Here is an 18218-nt window from a genome sequence, read left to right on the forward strand (position 1 = left end):
TGTACAGAGACATATAGGAACAAAATATTGATTTCTTTTTCATTGTTATGGTTGCTCGGTGACTGATCATGGCAATAATACATCCATATATGTGACATAAGATAAACAAAATATATGAAAACACCACTGTGTAGCCTCAGTGATCCTGTGATGTGAAGAAATCCTATATGTTAGTTCTTGAAGTGAGAGATTAGGCTGAAATGTCAGCCATTTTCTTTATGTTATCACTGGGATAAATGCTCTTATCCCGGTGATAGTTATCACTGGGGTAAAATGCTTTTGAAAAACGAGAAGTTATCCCTGTGATAACAATCACCGGGATAGTTAAATTTAACACTGGGATAGTCTTATCACAGGGATAACTTAACACTGCTTTGAAAAACGCAGGCCAGAAGTCTATCACATAATTTTGTGACTATTTTGGGCTTATGATAACCGCCAGCAGAATATCGATCTTTTTGCATCTAGGTTAAACCACAGGCTTCTAAAATATGTATCTTGGCACCCTGATCCAGTGGCAATAATAGAAGGTTCCAATAGGTTCCAATACTATGGGCACTGCGATCGTAGCCTACTTTTGATCATGGGTCATGTGACCGCCCCCATCTTGGAATTGACTGCTTACCACCACTTTCAATACAATTTCATACCGTTTGCAGTTCAGAATAGAAGCATTCAAAGAAAATTGCGTGATTCACAATTCTTTTATTTTCAAACAAATCCTTTAATCAAGTTACGTCCACATCAAACAATTCAAAATCAAAAATTCTGTGAATATTATTATCTGATCTAACCCATACACTAGTTTACATATGAGGAACTATGATGTCCTAGCATTAGATTTTTCCCGGGAATGTACCCTCTTCTCTCTGCTCATCCCATTTTTCATGCTAAAAAATAAAAATAAATTTACATAATCAAGACACATGTACTGTTTTGATGTTTTCATCATTATGTATTCTACATGTAGGAGACACTGGTTCCAAGGACCACTTTCTAATGAGTCTACAATGCTCGACAATCAGTTAATTTCCATATTCGATGCCCCTGGTGAACATATACAGAAACCAATGAGCTTGAAAGTAGCAATGATCATAGAACGTTATATGCAACGACTTTGTAATTGGCTGCGATTACTTAACAGACCGGTACATAGGAACTGATGTAAATAGAAATGTATAACCAATAACATTCACAACGGAGAAATAATAGGCCTACCACAACAAGCTACTTGTGGGACAGTTGTGAAAGCTGGGAAAATGAATATCGCCCAATGCTATACATCTCTCCATCTGATGATGAATTTTTTGCATGTTGACACTATACTTAATCCGGAATTCTCATAACCTTGGCCCAAAATGAACCTTAATGAGCGAAGACCATATCTTACGACTAAAAGTATTCCAGCCAGTGCCCAGTTTTAACATTTTGGTGCTTCTTTTTGCGGTTTTAGGCTATAATGAAGTTGAGGCCGCATTGTTTTTTGGTATGTGTTTGCTTGATTAATTAGTTTTGATGTAAGAAAGAACAATAGTTTTCCTGGTTTCAATGTAGCCTATTTGTAGTGCAATCCTCTAGTCTTCGAGTTATATCTGATTCTGCTGTTGAAAGCAGTGTTCCGAAATTAAAGCATAGTGGTGCTTAGAAAATGCGCCAGCCCACTCCAGGAATGAGGGGCAACCCTGGAAAAATTTCATATTTCTTGGTGCTCAGATGCGTTTTCCCAGCATTAGGGGCCATAATCAACTGGTTCAAATTTGGTAATTTTTTTGTAGCGATCATTGGCAGTTTGCTTGAGGCACTTATCTGCCGTATATGGTAGGCTTATGTCCATTAAACAGATCCATATTCTCATATCTATTAATATAATCCAATTTTATCATGCAAGCTTGGAAAGCATTTATTAATTTCTATTTGCAAAATATTTTGGTGACTGCGATAAGTTATGATGATGAAGTTTTTCATCTCGATAGGAGACTAGAAAAATTGAGGCTGATAGTTTGTCTATTCAGCGCGCGCTGAGCGCAACAGTGTGACCTTTGTTGGCATTGATTTTTTTAGGAAATCCCTGGATATTTATACCACCGGTAGTTCAGTGTGTGCTTACGCTAAATTATACAATTATTGATTTACAGAATTTATACTAAGTGAGACGGAGCTATGAAGTGTTTATACAATTGATGCACCGGGAATAAAATTGAGCATATGAACCTGACAGTCTTAAGGCTGGCTTATGTCGACAAGCAAAGCGACGCCTACGGACGCAACTGGGTTTATCACCAATTAGCGGCAACTAGCGGCCAATGAGAGGCCACCAGTTGCTGCTCTATCGGTTCGACATAAGCCAGCTTGCGACAACAACGCGAAGCCTACGGACTCGTCGCTAGTCGTATCAGGCTAGTTGCCCATGTTCTACTCCGGCCTACAGCAGGCGGACAGTTGCTTTCGATCGGAACCGACATAAGCTCATCTGCGACGACCGCATATACGTAGTACAAATTATGACCGCTAGTAAGCGTCATTCGTAGTTAGTCATAAACTTTCAAATTCAAGTATTTCGAAACATAAATCAGCACGGCAGATGCCTGGACCAAAGATCTAGAGGCGAAATTGGTAGAATTATGGTGTGAGCGGCCATCTTTATATGATATCGCTAGTACATTGTATTCAAAACAGAATCAGAAAGACAAAGATCTTATAGAAATAACTTTTTTAAAAGAAATATATTCCCCAATAATTCAAAATAAATCAAATTTATTCTCAAAATGCTTATCACGTGACCGCCTGAGCCGTTGCAGTTGCCAGTAATCGTAACCAACATAAGCAGGGAAGCAACTGGGAGGATCTCATATCCCAATAGTCGACCTCAGTTGCTGCGAATCGGAGCGCAGTCGGCATAAGCTGGGCTGCTCTCAGTTGCGTCGGTAGGAGTCGGTAGGCGTCGCGTTGCTTGTCGACATAAGCCAGCCTTTAGAAAGCCAGATAAGTAAATGAACTCCTGATCATTTTCTTAACCCTTACAATACCACTACCATATAGCATACGGTACGAATTGGCAAGCTAGCATACCCGTACCGTATGTGATACGGTAATGCTTAACCCTTCTTCTAGAAGGGCATATCTATCAGTATCAGCCGGTGCTGCCATCTGCATAAAATCCAAGATGGCAGCAGCCAGGAAAAAAACTATTTGGCTGGATGAAACTGTTCAGCAGCTCGTATATGATGCTGACAGTGATGCTCATGACTTGGAATTTGGTAGTGAACAAATTGAGAGTGACAACGAATATACCAGTGCAGTTCAGATGATGAGACTTAGTCAGAAAATGAGTTTAGTGCCGGCAATGACGTTGATGATGAAAATGAAATCAGTGACAATTTTTTAGATCATGTTGATATGGTTGTCATGGCAACGGACACCAATAACAATAACGAAGTACCAGAAACTGTCCATCCTCAAGGTCACATATATCGAAATTATTTCTATATTTGTTAGCCCAAAGGTTATCAACACCATGGTATGTAATATATCAGTGTCAAATATTACAATTTTTGGAACTAAAATTTGAATTTCCGAGTAGTACTTACCCTTTCCTATGGTTTTTGCCAATATTTTCTAACTTTGGATTGATCGCCAATGGTTTTTCTATAGGGCCTACGACCCGGCCCTGCGGTATTGCATTTAGCCACCGGCGAAATCCGCCATCTGTTTACGTCACAGCAGACCCAAAAATGCAGCTATGCGGGGCAGGTGGGCGGGATTCCCACCATAGGAAAGGGTAAGTACTACTCGGAAATACAAATTTTAGTTCCAAAAATTGTAATATTTCCGTCGAGTACAGTACCCTTTTTTTGCTAGACTAGCCTAGCACAAGCAAGGTAAGAGGGAAAAAAGAGAGCACTTACCCAAGCATGGAATGGAGCACTGTAGCACAGGGAAGACCGGTTGGCCACAGTGAGTCCTTTCAGCTTGCGAATATGAGCTCAAACCATGTACATGGATGCACCCCTTGTAATCCTGATAATGCAAACATAAAAATTCTATGCTTAAGAGTCCGATCCGAAAGAACGGACACCTTGAGTCATAACAACAGGACCGAGTTATATCTTATTCTGCTGTTGAAAGCAGTGTTCCGAAATTAAAGCATAGTGGTGCTAATGAGCGTAACTGGCCTGAAACATCCCGTAAATAAACTGACGATGGAGAATTCCAAAAGGCGGCCCCACAGACTTCTTCCAACGGAGCACCTGAAAAGGCTGCGCAGGAAGTAGCCATAGACCTCACTTGATGAGAAACAACACCCCCTGAGGAAAGATTCTCCTTTAATAAAATGTCCTTGATCAGTGAAGAGTCCAGCAGCGGAATAAATAAACGCTCCCGCGAACCCCTTCGTGGAGCAGAGCGATCTAAATAGAAACACAACGCCTGTACAGGACATAACGTCTGTCCGGAAGACCCGGTTCCACTCAATGTCTTCATTCCACTCAATGTCAGGGCTTCAATTCGCCATTGACGACCAACCGAGCCTGGCCGTTGGTTCTTTGCAACCCGCGCCGAAGATTCGTAGTTGTCACCCACCAATGAAAATCTGTACTTAGATCGGTTGGAGGTACGGGAATCAAGGTCTCCCAGTTGCCCTTCGACTGAGACCAGAAGACCTTCCAATATTGTTGTAAGCGCCTGCTTCTGAGGCGGCCTAAGGGCACCACCAGATCCATGGAGCTGATGGAGCCTAGAAACCGTGACTAGTAACCAGCTGTTCTCGGGGTTGTGGGCACTCCCGCTACAGCTTCTTGAAGCGATTGTTGAAGCTGCGCGCTAGTTCTCCAACCGGCATCCTTAGCCGCCTGAGAAAGCGCTGAAGTTTGAGTTGGTCCGGTTTGCTTCAGTGCCGAACCCTGCCCCGCCGGTGTCGGACCCGAACGCTTTTTCCACGAAGTTCGGACGGTGGACTTGGTCTGGACCTCCCGAATCTTCCTCAGCTCGGCGGAAACAGGAGCGCACCAACCGGAGAACAGACATGAAGACGTTCCCAATGGAGCTCTCAGCAAAGAATTGGACACAATATCTGGTAGACGAGCTTTGGAACTGGAGCCCATAACTGACTGACGGGAGGCTAACACAAGATTAGCCTGACCCCAAACCGACATCAGAATTACATGTGAAACAGACTGAGCCAAAGATTGGATAATCCGGTCCATTCCCTCAAGTTTTAGGGCAACTGACTCTGGGTTGGAGCCCGCATGGACGGCGGCGAGAGTTTCGCGAAGCTCACCCGTCAACACCTTTAGTGCCATATCCTGAAATGAACCAACACTGGTAAGATTATAAGATAAAATCCCACTATTTACAGATTAAAAGAATTCAAAAACCAGAATTTATTTATTAAATCTAAAATATTTAAAAGACACGACGTTTCGATCTCACCCTAGAGATCATCGTCAGGTGTGAGAAATAGACTAAAAACAGGGGTATATATAGAGGAGGACAGGTTAATTGAGTAACTTTACTCAATTCTTGTTCCAGGGCCACATTCACCCCACAATTGCATATCTAATCCAGCCCATTCTCTTGAAACCACTGACGATTCGCGTAAAACATTAAGATCAAAGTCCGGAGGGCAATAAGCTTCCATTGACTCACCGACCAGAGGAGCTGCTCTGGCCTTAGCGCGAGTTGCCCCGTGTTTGACAAAAAACTCACTTATCATTGCTCTAAATGGCATGTCCCCCGCTGGTTCGGATAAAACTGAACGGGACGGAGATACATTGCGAGCCAGGGAAGTCCCCATTGTATGGGGCAACCCAAAATTGCTTGCGGCAGGAACGACCCCAGAAGGAATTGCCGCTTCTTGGACCGGATCATCATTGAAATCAGACCCTACCCCAGCATCAAGGAAATCAGAGTCAGAATTCCGAATAATTGAGTGGGCTGGCGAACTTCTAACCAGACAATCAGGAATAGGCTTACCTGTTGTAGAAGTTGTAGCAACTTGTTGCCACGACGATAACTAGTTTAAAATTTTTTCTTCAAATATATGGAAATCCTTCTGAGTCAGGAATTTTCCTGTATCCCGACGATCATGACGACTTCAGTGAAGGTCCCTCGATTGGGATTGAGACCTGCTTGAAGAATTGCCTTCTTCGCTAAACGATGTCGACGAACGATGAGACGATGGACGGCGAAACTTTCTGTAATAACGATTGTAATCCCTCTCGCGATCAATCCTTGATCTGCCAGAAAGAGACCTTGCGTGTTTATTACGCTCACGGCGTCTGGACCTAGTAGGCAAGCTCTATCCCCGGAGCGACAATGACTATGATTCGAAACGTCAGAATCAGACGATGTACAAACTGGAAGTTTAGAACCGGGTGACGTCTGGACCGGACCGGTGCCGGAACCGACCCGGACGGGTACCGACCAAACTGGTGCCGGTATCTCAACTACCGGGGCGTGCTCTCGGTTCAGAACATATAGTCTGAACCGGTGATCGACCAGCGACCGGTGATCGACCAGCGACCGGTGGCGGAGAACAAGCGTTCCTCCCCGATGAACGGAGTTGGGAAGCCGATCGGCAAGTACGATCGGCGACCGCTCCACTATATGATTTGAAATAGAATTAGAGACGTAGGTTGGCACATCCGCCAAAACCGACGAACCCCTTCTCTTAACTCGATGACGATCTTTCAGCTTCCAAGCATTATTGGCCCGAATCCAAAGGTCCTCGGACCAAACCTCGCAAGTCTTGCAAGGATTACCCCTACACGACGCACAAGAAACGTGGTTATCCCAGGCACCAAATAAATGTCCACATCCCTCACCTTTAGAAGGGGGCGGCATAATGATTCAATTAATCAGTCAAAATAATGAATTCAATTCAATTAGTTAAATTATTTCGGGAAAAAAGAGACAAGGGAAAGCCCTCAAACCGCTCGGACTCATCATTACGAGAGTGATTACTCCCTTAACTTCCTAATCCCTTTGATTTTTTGGCGAAAAAATCCAACGCGTTCATATACAAGAACGCCAAGAAAAAAGATGGCGGATTTCGCCAGTGGCTAAATGCAATATTGGTGATCAATCCAAATTTAGAAAATATTGGCAAAAACCATAGGAAAGGGTACAGTACTTGACGGAAATACATACGTAACAATTTTCTAAGGCCTGAAATTATACCCCAATGAAACCCCTTACATCCGGCCTTCTGACATATCAGTGGAAGAGTGGAAAAATATATGTTTTAGTTGTTCTATTGCTTTGAAATTTTTACTTCATAAAGTAAGGATATATGGCATACAATTTCAGTTGAAATTGAATCAGTGGATCAGTGGATTTTGCTGGGAGACAGAGCAGTTTATCTGAAACTTTTTCACAAATCTTTTTATGGTGGCCATCTTGGAGTATGTGACCTTGACCTCAAGTTCACTTATATCCAAATTATTTATGTCTACTTTGTTGGCCCAAAAGTTATCAACAACGTGCTATATAATTTTTCTGTGTCAGATTCCTTGGTAACTATTCTATGAAGCATCAAATATACCCCTATAAACCCCTTAATTCCGTCCGGTACAGCAGCAGAGACACTATGTGGTATTGAAAGGGTTAAGCATGTCGTAACTTTTATTTGCATGACGGTAAAGTGCAGAAGGAGTGTCAATAATTCTTGTATATGTATCCTATATTTATACATTAATCTTTTTTTAAGTCAATTGAAAAGGTCCACATGTGGTGATTCGGATTGCGGCAATAAATACCAGAATCGTTTATCTTTTTTTCAATGTTTCACCATATCACGTTCATTCACATATACCCACATCCAAAATCGTGCACACAATCTGTATGAGGGTCCTCTCCCAGAATATTTTGAACTCCTAGATCATCTGAGACATGTTTTCAGCTCTTCTGGCAATACTTTTTCCACAGAAAATTGATTTGAGCCAAAGACAATGGCTGCCAGTCAGCCATCGTGATTCTGATCCCGGTTTGTTTTTCTGCAGATGCGTCTAAGGGAGCATCTCAAAATTTCGATATTTACTTCAATTAGAATAACTCGCGGAAGGGGTGGCGGAGGCCTCCCACTGATTCATCATGACTGCCGAACTGTTGATTTATTGTGGTACCAGATAGCATTGAATTGAATTGCAGTTTCAAATATATATGTTACAAGCAGTAGATTTAACCGTCTCTCTTTTAGATGCTGTTGGTATTGCAGATATATTTGATTTTGTTTATTAAGTCTATTCGAGTTCAATAGGTTTTTCAACTTTTAATTCATTTTTCAATCGAAATACTCTCGTGAGACTGTCTTATCTTCATCTGTGGTCTCTCATTAGAAAATCAAGCTGCAACTTTGGCACGTGTCTACTCGAAGGGGGGGGTTAAAACCAATTAGATAGTTATTCTAATTGATGGAACTTTTCAAATTTTGAGATGTTTCCTAAGCAAATAAATATCAATACCAAACATCAATTATGATATATGTCAAAGCATATTGCAAACTTCCTTAAACAGCCCATCTACGGAAGGACTGATAAGAAATGAATGCAGGGCCGAAGACTTACCCAAGCGTTAGGACAAAGTGATCGGTACACACGCTTGAAATATTCGCATGGTTCATGGTCGTCTCCCTTTATTTTGTGGCAACGATGATAATCAACATAGTTTTGCCAACAGTTTCTGAAAAGAATTAAATCATTCAAAAATTACGAGTTTGAAAATGTGGAAATATTACAAGTAACATTAAGGCTAACTACCAATGGCCAGGGCAGCAGTTGCGAGCACCGAAAGCGCCAAATGGGTGGGGGGTTTTGAGGCCCTTCCACAAACAAATTTTGAACTTTTAAGTTATTGTTGCAGGAGACCCATTCTTCCAGCTTTGACAAACAAGAGCCCCACGGGGCACTATAGCCAGCCTGTCAGCTTTTCAGCCTGTCAGCATGCTCGCACATAGGAGTGAAAACGTACAATGACTTTCCTATGTTTTTTTTTAAAGTGACTCCCCTGGACTATTTACTCCAGTCAACATTTCAGCTGGCCTAACTAACTCAACCAACGCCAAACTGACTTCTTCCGTCTGTCTGCAGCGCTACCTAGTGAGAAGAGTATAAAATTCTGTAACCGGCTGGTGTTGTTGTATCGGCAGGCTGGCCGAGGAACTAGCATTTACACCAGTGGTACAGGATTCCATCCATCAGGAACAACAAGGCAGTTAACCCTTATATGTACCATCTTAATTGCATCGCAGAATGAGAATGATTATCATAACTTTTCATAGTCTTTATATACAGAATCATGAGTATGATGTGAGAACTAGGTGTCAGACAAGTTGTAGGCATCAGGACTCACAAACTAACACCTAGCGGCATATTTGAGAGACGTAAATTAATTAATGATGAGCAGTGACTAGAGCTAATTACTTTGAAAACTGAGTAATGTGACATGTTGATTACGATAAAGCACATATTGATACTATATTCATAAGTTATATTACATTGTTAACTCTTTGCCTGCCAGGCCTATTTTTCAGGAAATGCTGCGGTTTGCCAGGATTTCCGTGTTTTTCAGAGATTCATAAAACAAAAACTAAAAGAGATATCATCATCAAATTCTACATGTAGAATAAGCAGAATTTCTTCTAAAAGTGATAAAATCTGCAGCAATCACTAGTGCAGAGGGGTATTATACATAAAATAAGCCCATTCATGCGTGTTCAGACCCCATTTCAATAGATGACGTCACTAACACACTGCATTGAACGACTGATGATAGTTTGTTTTAGTAGTAAAGATGTTAAACTAACAGGAATTGTGCGATGAATTTGCCATCTATCGTAAAGTTAAGAAACAAGTCAACCGTACCAGTACGGTTTTGGCAGGCAAGCGATGGGATATGTCGATCACACCAGTACGTTTTAGGCAGGCAATGAGTTAATACTATCATTATTATTATTAAGCATTTCCTATAGTAAGTAAATATGAAATACCATGAACCATTAGATATGAAATTGTAGATATATATGATCATAGAATATGCAACTTATATCAGGGTGACAGATGCCCCCTTGTCCAATTAAATTTGGTCCTCCAAATGTGCAGAAAACGTAGATGCTGAAAGCTCATCAAAACTCCTTCCGCCGCGAAAACATAAAAATTTGAGTTTTAGCGCGCGAAAATGTGCAAACGCTGAACAGTAACGGCCGGACTTTCAGTCATTCACGAAGGAGTCACATGTTGACGATATGTTAACTGTAATTTTGAATGATCTGCAGAGGATCCCCGAATTCTGGTTGATTCTCCGACGAACAAAACTAGCAATGTGTTGTGTAGTTATAGCGTCCCGAAGTCCAGTTGGTGATAGCAAGTAGTACACATTTCTCTGTTTTGAAGATCTTTCGATTACTGACTGGAAATAGCTTTGTGACTGAATTTTGTGATACAATGATAGTAACGTGCAACATCTGACATCAGAACAGTGTTAAGGCAATAACACAACACAGATACAGTTACCCTTGTCAACCAAAAGCAATAAATTATCATCCCAAATAAGTGGTCAGGTGTAACTGAGATTATATATTTGTCCACATAAAAATTTAACCAATTCATCTTCATGTTTCAGTTATACTTACAAACAAAAAATATAAACCCATGAAAATGAAAATTGCAGATTAAACCTTTTGTACGGTCGAAATGTTGTCGCGAAAAAAATATAGATACGCACTGTACTGTAAGTAGATGAATTTGACTAATTAACCTTAGACATATTCTCAGAGAAGTGTACCGTATTCGAATACTTATGGTACGAAATGCAACTAAAAATGATTTATTCTGATTGGAACTAGATGCCTAGAAAAAAAAGAATTGTGAATCATACTATTTAAACCGGCGATAACTTTCTTGATCGTACGGCAGTATCTTATATCCAAATTCCTATAATTTTCTATCATCTTCATCTGACAACTAATTCCAGACAAAGAAGCAACTATATTACCTTCGACATGGTTCCCACAGATATATGAATTCAAAATTCACAAGTTTTTCCCAAGTATTTCACGGGTGATTTTCCAATTTTGCTAAATGCAAACGAACACATATCGTCATGCTACAGTCAACATTTTAGGGGTGACTGGTTGATAAAGGTGATTTTGAAGGGAAATTGCTGAAGAAAGTTGCCCTTGGCAAATGCAATATGTGAAATGTAATGAATTTCCCAAATAATTCCCTGATTTGAGGAAAATTTTTCAAATTCCCAAATATTTCCAAACCGGGAATTATCATTTCAAAATTCCCAAGATTTCCCAATTTCCCTGTTCTGTGGGAACCATGCTTCGACTGACAATAAGTTACTGTTATGCATTGTATCCACTGAAACAGCAGCAATGTTCACGATCAATACGGCCATCTCATAGGTGTAGTTGAATACGATCTACTCGTGAGGTCCATGTTCCAGTCACAATCAATAGTTTAACAGCTTCATCTGTACTGGTGTAAGTCACGAGGACTTAAATTCGGGTTCTCCCCATCTGTAACCGTCGATCTGTGAAGGTAAACCCGGTTCTCCGCCATCTGTTACCGCCTGGTTGTTGTATCGGCAGGCTGGCTGGGGAACTAGCATTTACACCAGCGGTGCAGGATTCCATCCATCAGGAACAACAAGGCAGTTAACCCTTATATGAACAATCTTTATTGCATGCGGGAATGAGAATGATTATCATAACATAATGATGTGAGAACTAGGTGTCAGACAAGGTGTAGACATCAGGACTCACAAACTAACACCTAGTGACATATTTGAGAAACGTAAATTAATAAATGATGAGCACTGACTAGAGCTAATTCCTTTGAAAACTGAGTAATGTGACATGTTGATTATGATAAAGCACATATTGATACTATATTCATAAGTTATATTACATTATTAACAATATTATTGTTATTATTATTATATCATTAAGCATTTCATATAGTAAGAGATATGAAATATCATGAACCATTCGATATGAAATTGTAGATACAATTGATTATAGAATATGCAACTTATAATCAGGTGACAATTCTCACTCCCTGATGTGCGGACAGACTGCAAAAATTTATAGATATGGAAAAAACCGGGGCCTCCCAAGCGACGGCACAAACAACTAGGCGCCCAGGGACACCATGCCCACTTGGGAAGTGGTTTCAAATACTCAGCGATCTATCAATTTCAATACATAACGCCCCCTAGTGACCATATACAAAAACAAATGACCTTGAAACCCACCAAAATCATAGAACATGTCAGCAGCTATGATTTTGTAATTGATTGTGATAACAAAATATGCCTCGTTACCAATTTAATATGGAAATACTAAGTTATTCTACTATTCAACGCCCCCTGGTGACCATATGCAAAACCCAATGACCTTAAAACTCACCACAATCGTAGTACATGTCATGAAATACAACTTAACAATCGATCATGGTAACAAAATATGCCTAGGTACCAATCTAATAAGGAAATACTGAGCTATTCTACTATTCAACGCCCCCTGGGGACTATATGGAATAATTAATGTCCTTAAAAACTCACCACAATCATAGACAATGTCATGAACTACAACTTTGCAATTGATCATGGTAACAAAATATGCCTAGGTACCAATCTAATAAGGAAATACTAAGTTATTCTACTATTCAACGCCCCCTGATGACCATATACAATAACTAATGTCCTTAAAACTCACCAAAATCATGGAAGATGTCATGAGCTTCAACTTTGCAATAGATTGTGGTAACAAAATATGCATAGGTACAAATATAATATAGAAACACTAAGTTATTGTATTATTCAACGCCCCCTGGTAGCCATATACAACTAGGGGTCCAGGGACACCATGCCCACTTGGCAAGTGGTTCCAAATGCTCAACAATCTAACAATTTCAATATTCAACGCCCCCTGGTGACCATATACAGAATCCAATGACCTTGAAACTCACCACAATCATAGAATATGTCAGAAGCTACAATTTTGTAATTGATTGTGATAACAAAATATGCCTCGTTACCACTTTAATATGGAAATACTAAGTTATTCTACTATTCAACGCCCCCTGGTGACCATATTCAAAACCCAATGACCTTGAAACTCACCACAATCATAGAACATGTCATGAACTATAACTTTGTAATTGATCATGGAAACAAAATATGCCTAGGTACCAATATAATAAGGAAATACTAACTTATTCTACTATTGAAGAAAGAAATGTGACGCGGGTATTGTAACTGGTATGATTTAGATATCAAGGAATCGAAACGACTTATCAAAAGCAGCGAGGAATGAAAAAGGATGACGTTGGTCGAAGAAATGGAAGAGGATTCTAAAATATTAACCAATTTAGTAAAAAAATATGTATAATAAATGGAACCAGAACAACCACAAACTATAAATATTACAAATAACACTGGTGTTATAAATATATACTACAAGAAGTGTTCTAAGTGTGAATTAGATAAATCATTAACAGAATTTAGTAAGCGTAAGATTAGCAAAGATGGTTTTCAATATTGCTGTAAAACTTGTTTTAAACTATATACCAAACAATATCGAGAAGATAATATAGAACATTATAATTATCATATGGCAGAATATATGAGAGAAAGATATCAAACAGATCTTAATTTTAGATTGAAACAATGCTTAAGATCTAGATTAACACAATTATTCAACGAAGAAACACATTCAGAAACATTATCTAATTTGTTGGGTTGTTCAGATGAATTTCTCAAATCATGGATTATATTTCAATTCGATGATAAAATGAATATAGATGATTATGGGGATTATTACCATATTGATCACGTGTTACGAATATCTAAATTTAACATGAATGATGAATACAATAAAAAACTTATTTGGGGTTGGAAGAATTTAAGACCTTTAGAAAAGAAGGAAAACATAATTAAATCTAATAAACTAGATTTACAGTTATATTTGGATCAATTAGATAAAGCAAAGAAATTCATTGAATTATGGAACAATGATCCAAATAACGAACAATATGTTGAATCTTTAATGAGTGGTTGAAGAATAATAGATTTTAAATAAAAAATATTAAAAATTACATATCTTCAACTAGCTAGTATTAGTTATTGTTTTTTTAATATTTTCTTTTCAAAAAAGAATACTTTATATCACAAATAAAAAATACTAAAAAAACAATAACTAATACTAAAATTCTTTACCTTTAACTAAGCTAGTATTAATCTAAAGAGATACTGGTATCATTTGAAGAATACTTATAATATTTTTTTTGCTTTTTTCCTCTAATATAAATGTCAAAGAAATCTAATAAGAATAGTATTGATATTGAAAAGACATTAGATGATTTGGGTATAAGTGATAATAAAGATACAGTTGTTTCTAATTCTATTCAAGTTAATAACAATATAGATTATGAATACTATTTATATTGTAAGCATCATCTTGAATTATTGATTGCTGGTGGGAAATCTAAGGAGTTTCTAAATAGAATCATTACTTTTCAAGAACTAGACTCTATGAAACCAGATAAAGTAATAAAATATTTTAAGATTTATGAAGAAGCAAGATTAGCTAAAATAAATGATTCTATTTCCAATGGTATTGTCAAATGTTATTCTAAGTTATGTAACCAGTTAATACCAATTGATGATGAAAATAAATTATATAGTGATTTGAAAAATGATTACTTAGTTATGACTGAATTACAAAAATGGGTTGGATATGCTTCATTTCAATTAGGATCGGTTATGACATAAATTTCTACTGGCGTCATAACATTTTCGAATATCAAGCCTATGGAATATAAATCAGGTAAGAACGAAACAGATGTACTACAACCAAACGTCGAAACAGAAAATGAACCAGAACAAAAATTAAGTAAAATAAATGAGTGATGGAGTTAAGAAAAAGGCTAGATCCGAGAAACAAATTAAATGGGCAAGAGAATTAGGTAAAAGATCTTCAGAATTAAAAAAAGCTAAGAAAAAGAAATTAACTGATATAAATGAATCACAGACTTTATCTGATATTGATTCAAATAATAATCCATCTGATTCTTCTAATGCTGGAAGTAATTATAAATTATATATTACAATTGGATTAGTAACAGTTATTATATTATCCGGTGTAATATATAAATCGAAGTTCAAATCTGATGATAAATATGATTCCAATGACAATCGGAAACATATTATACCAGAAAATAAGTCAAATCATAAAGCCATTGAAACTAAATCTAAATTATTATTAATGGATTAAAATAAGATGAAAAAAGAACAATATTTAAGAGATTTATATTATAACCCAGAGAGTGAAGTATCATATTCTAACGTTTCAGAATTATGGAATAAAATTAAATCTGATAAAGAAAATGGTAATGGTGCCGTATGGCACCCACATGGTGGTATAAAATATAGTGAATTAAAATCATGGTTACAAAATCAACCAACATATCAAATCCACAAGAAAATGGATAAAACTTATTTAACAAGAAAAGTTATGGTTTCATATATCGATCAACAATGGCAACAGATTTAATTGACATGAAGAACTTAGAAGAATACAACAAAGGATATTTCTGGATACTGAATGTTATAGACATATTCAGTAGATACGCATGGTCAATTCCAATCAAAAATAAAACTGGAATAGAAGTAACAAATGCTTTTAAATCTATATTTAAAGAAGCTATTCCAGATAAGATACAATTTGATGAAGGTAAGGAATTTTATAACAAACATTTCAAAAAAATATTATCTGATAACGATGTAGACTATTTTTCAACACACTCAGATAAAAAAGCATCTATTATAGAAAGATTTAATAAAACATTGAAAACTAGAATGTGGAAATACTTTACTGCTAATGAAACATATAAATATATCGATGAGTCTATGAATGTATTAGATGATTTAGTGAAAGGTTATAATAATTCTAAACATAGTTCTATAAATATGAAACCTATACAAGCTAGAAAAGAAGATAATTCGGAAATAGTTTGGAATAATTTATATGGAGCGTTTGTTACACATGATTTCGGTGAACCTAGATTCAAAATTAGACAACACGTTAGAATATCTAAATAAAGAAAAACATTTTATAAAGGTTATACTCCAAATTTTACTGAACAAATATTTAAAATTAAAAAGATAATATTAACTAAACCTTTTGTTTATAAATTAGAAGATCTAAAGGATGAAGAAATATTAGGTTATTTCTATGAACAAGAATTATCACTTGTACCAAATCCAGATAAAATAGAATACAAAATAGAAAAAGTATTGAAAACAAAATCTCTTAAAGGAAAAAAGTATTCTTTGGTGAAATATAAAGGATATGATGATAAATTTAATGAATGGATTTTATCTAGTAAAATTAAAAGAATAAATGAATAAAGATTTATTTATATTTGAACCTCATAATATGTTAATAACTGGAGTAACCAATTGTGGTAAAACACATTTCATATTAGACTTGTTAGAAACTATTTATAAGAATCATTTTGATAATATAATATTATTCTGTCCTACTTATGAAATGAATAAAACATATAATAGAGATATAGTTAAGATGAAAAAGTTTATTATATTAGATCCTAAAACAGTAAAAGAAAATTTAGATAATTGTATTAAAATAGCAATTGATACTTATAAAGGATCAAATACATTATTCATTATAGATGATTGCGCAAATTTACATGATTCAAAAGTGAGTTATGTTATCTAACTTTCTCTGGGAGACATTTCGGGATAACAACATGGGTTTTAAATCAAAAATATAATTCAATTGTTAAAGACTATAGGGAGAATATAAGATTTCTAGTTTTATTTTATAACAAAGATAAAAAATCTATGCAACAATCATTGGAAGAAAATCAAATTATACCTACTGAATTACACGATGAATATATGAATAAATTAAAGAATAAAGGTTCAAAATTATTACTGAGACTACAATTTCCATATGAATATAAATTTATAAAATAACTATTTGTGTAGATACCCTATTAGATACCCTAATACCTGATACCCCATTAGATACCCTAATACCTGATACCCCATTAGATACCCTAATACCTGATACCCCATTAGATACCTTAAATACTTAAAACCCCCTTTTTTATTTACTATTATTTTATACAATTTTCAACCTTTCTTATTTGAGTGTTAGATAATTAGTTTCTGAATCACTTTCACTATAATCACTTTCAGACCCTAAAAATTTATTCAAATGCTCTACCGTATCTTCATAAATAATTGGTTTATTATTTTTATACTTATTTTTCACCTTTTTTACTGAATCATCAATAGTTGTTTCATTGTTATACTTATTCATCCAATCAAATTTATCATTATTTTCTACTTTATGTTTCATAGAATCTTTATTAGTGTTTGCTCCTAATATTTCATTTACAGTGTTTGATCCTAATATTTCATTAGCATCGGTTAAATCTAATTCATCTTTATTAGGTGTTGCTAATAAAAAATCTTCATATAATTCTTTACCATTTACTTTTTTATTTGAAACAAACTTTGTAACATATCTAAATGGGTGTTCTATAAATTCTTTTAAACCAACACGTTCTATAACATTAGTAATATGTGAATTTGTATTCATATGTTTATTCCAATTTGATGGAGCGTTTGAAAATTCACCATTACAATAACCACATTAATTTTTGTTATCCTTATATTTTAATATTATTTCATTTTTTGGTGCAGAAGGTATTACATTATTAGAAGTAGTAGGTATTACTGTAGTAGGTATTACTGTAGTAGGTATTACTGTAGTAGGTATTACTGTAGTAGGTATTACTGTAGTAGGTATTACATTATTATCAATTACATTACTTAAATTATCAACAACTTCACTTTTATTATTATCGATTTCTATTAGTTTAGTTTTATAAATTTTGAAAATAGGATCAAATATCAAAGCTATATTACAAGGTATTACATAATATAAACCATCATTATTTTCATGTGTATCGATGTATGGAATATGTTTATACACTTTACCTCCTTCCATTTATTATATATATTTTATTAAAGTTAAAATTTTAATACATAACACTATCTAATTGTGAATTTATAATATTTAATTGCGCGTCAGATATAATATAAATATGCATTTTAAAATTTTTGATTCCTTTATTCTTTGTCATGAATAATTGTATTCCATCTTTAGTGTTTTGTAGTTT

At 36.1% G+C, this 18218-nt stretch overlaps 1 protein-coding gene across 3 annotated transcripts in view; it reads right to left on the reverse strand.

Annotated features, from left to right (window-relative positions):
* Positions 1-690: 690 nt before the first annotated feature.
* Positions 691-18218, reverse strand: part of LOC141903295 (cytochrome c oxidase subunit 6B1-like) — a 38433-nt gene continuing 20905 nt past the window's right edge. For 2 of the 3 annotated variants that reach the window (XM_074791392.1, XM_074791393.1), the window contains 3 exons: positions 8562-8676; positions 3906-4017; positions 691-890 (listed from right to left, as the gene is read on the reverse strand). In XM_074791392.1, coding sequence (XP_074647493.1) covers positions 886-890; positions 3906-4017; positions 8562-8676 — 232 coding nt within the window. In that variant the 3' untranslated portion in view covers positions 691-885. The remainder of the gene's footprint in view (positions 891-3905; positions 4018-8561; positions 8677-18218) is intronic. The other variant, XM_074791394.1, reaches the window with a different exon arrangement.

The sequence above is a fragment of the Tubulanus polymorphus genome, chromosome 4 (assembly GCF_964204645.1).
Source record: "Tubulanus polymorphus chromosome 4, tnTubPoly1.2, whole genome shotgun sequence".
In the NCBI taxonomy this organism is placed as follows: Eukaryota; Metazoa; Nemertea; class Palaeonemertea; order Tubulaniformes; family Tubulanidae; genus Tubulanus; species Tubulanus polymorphus.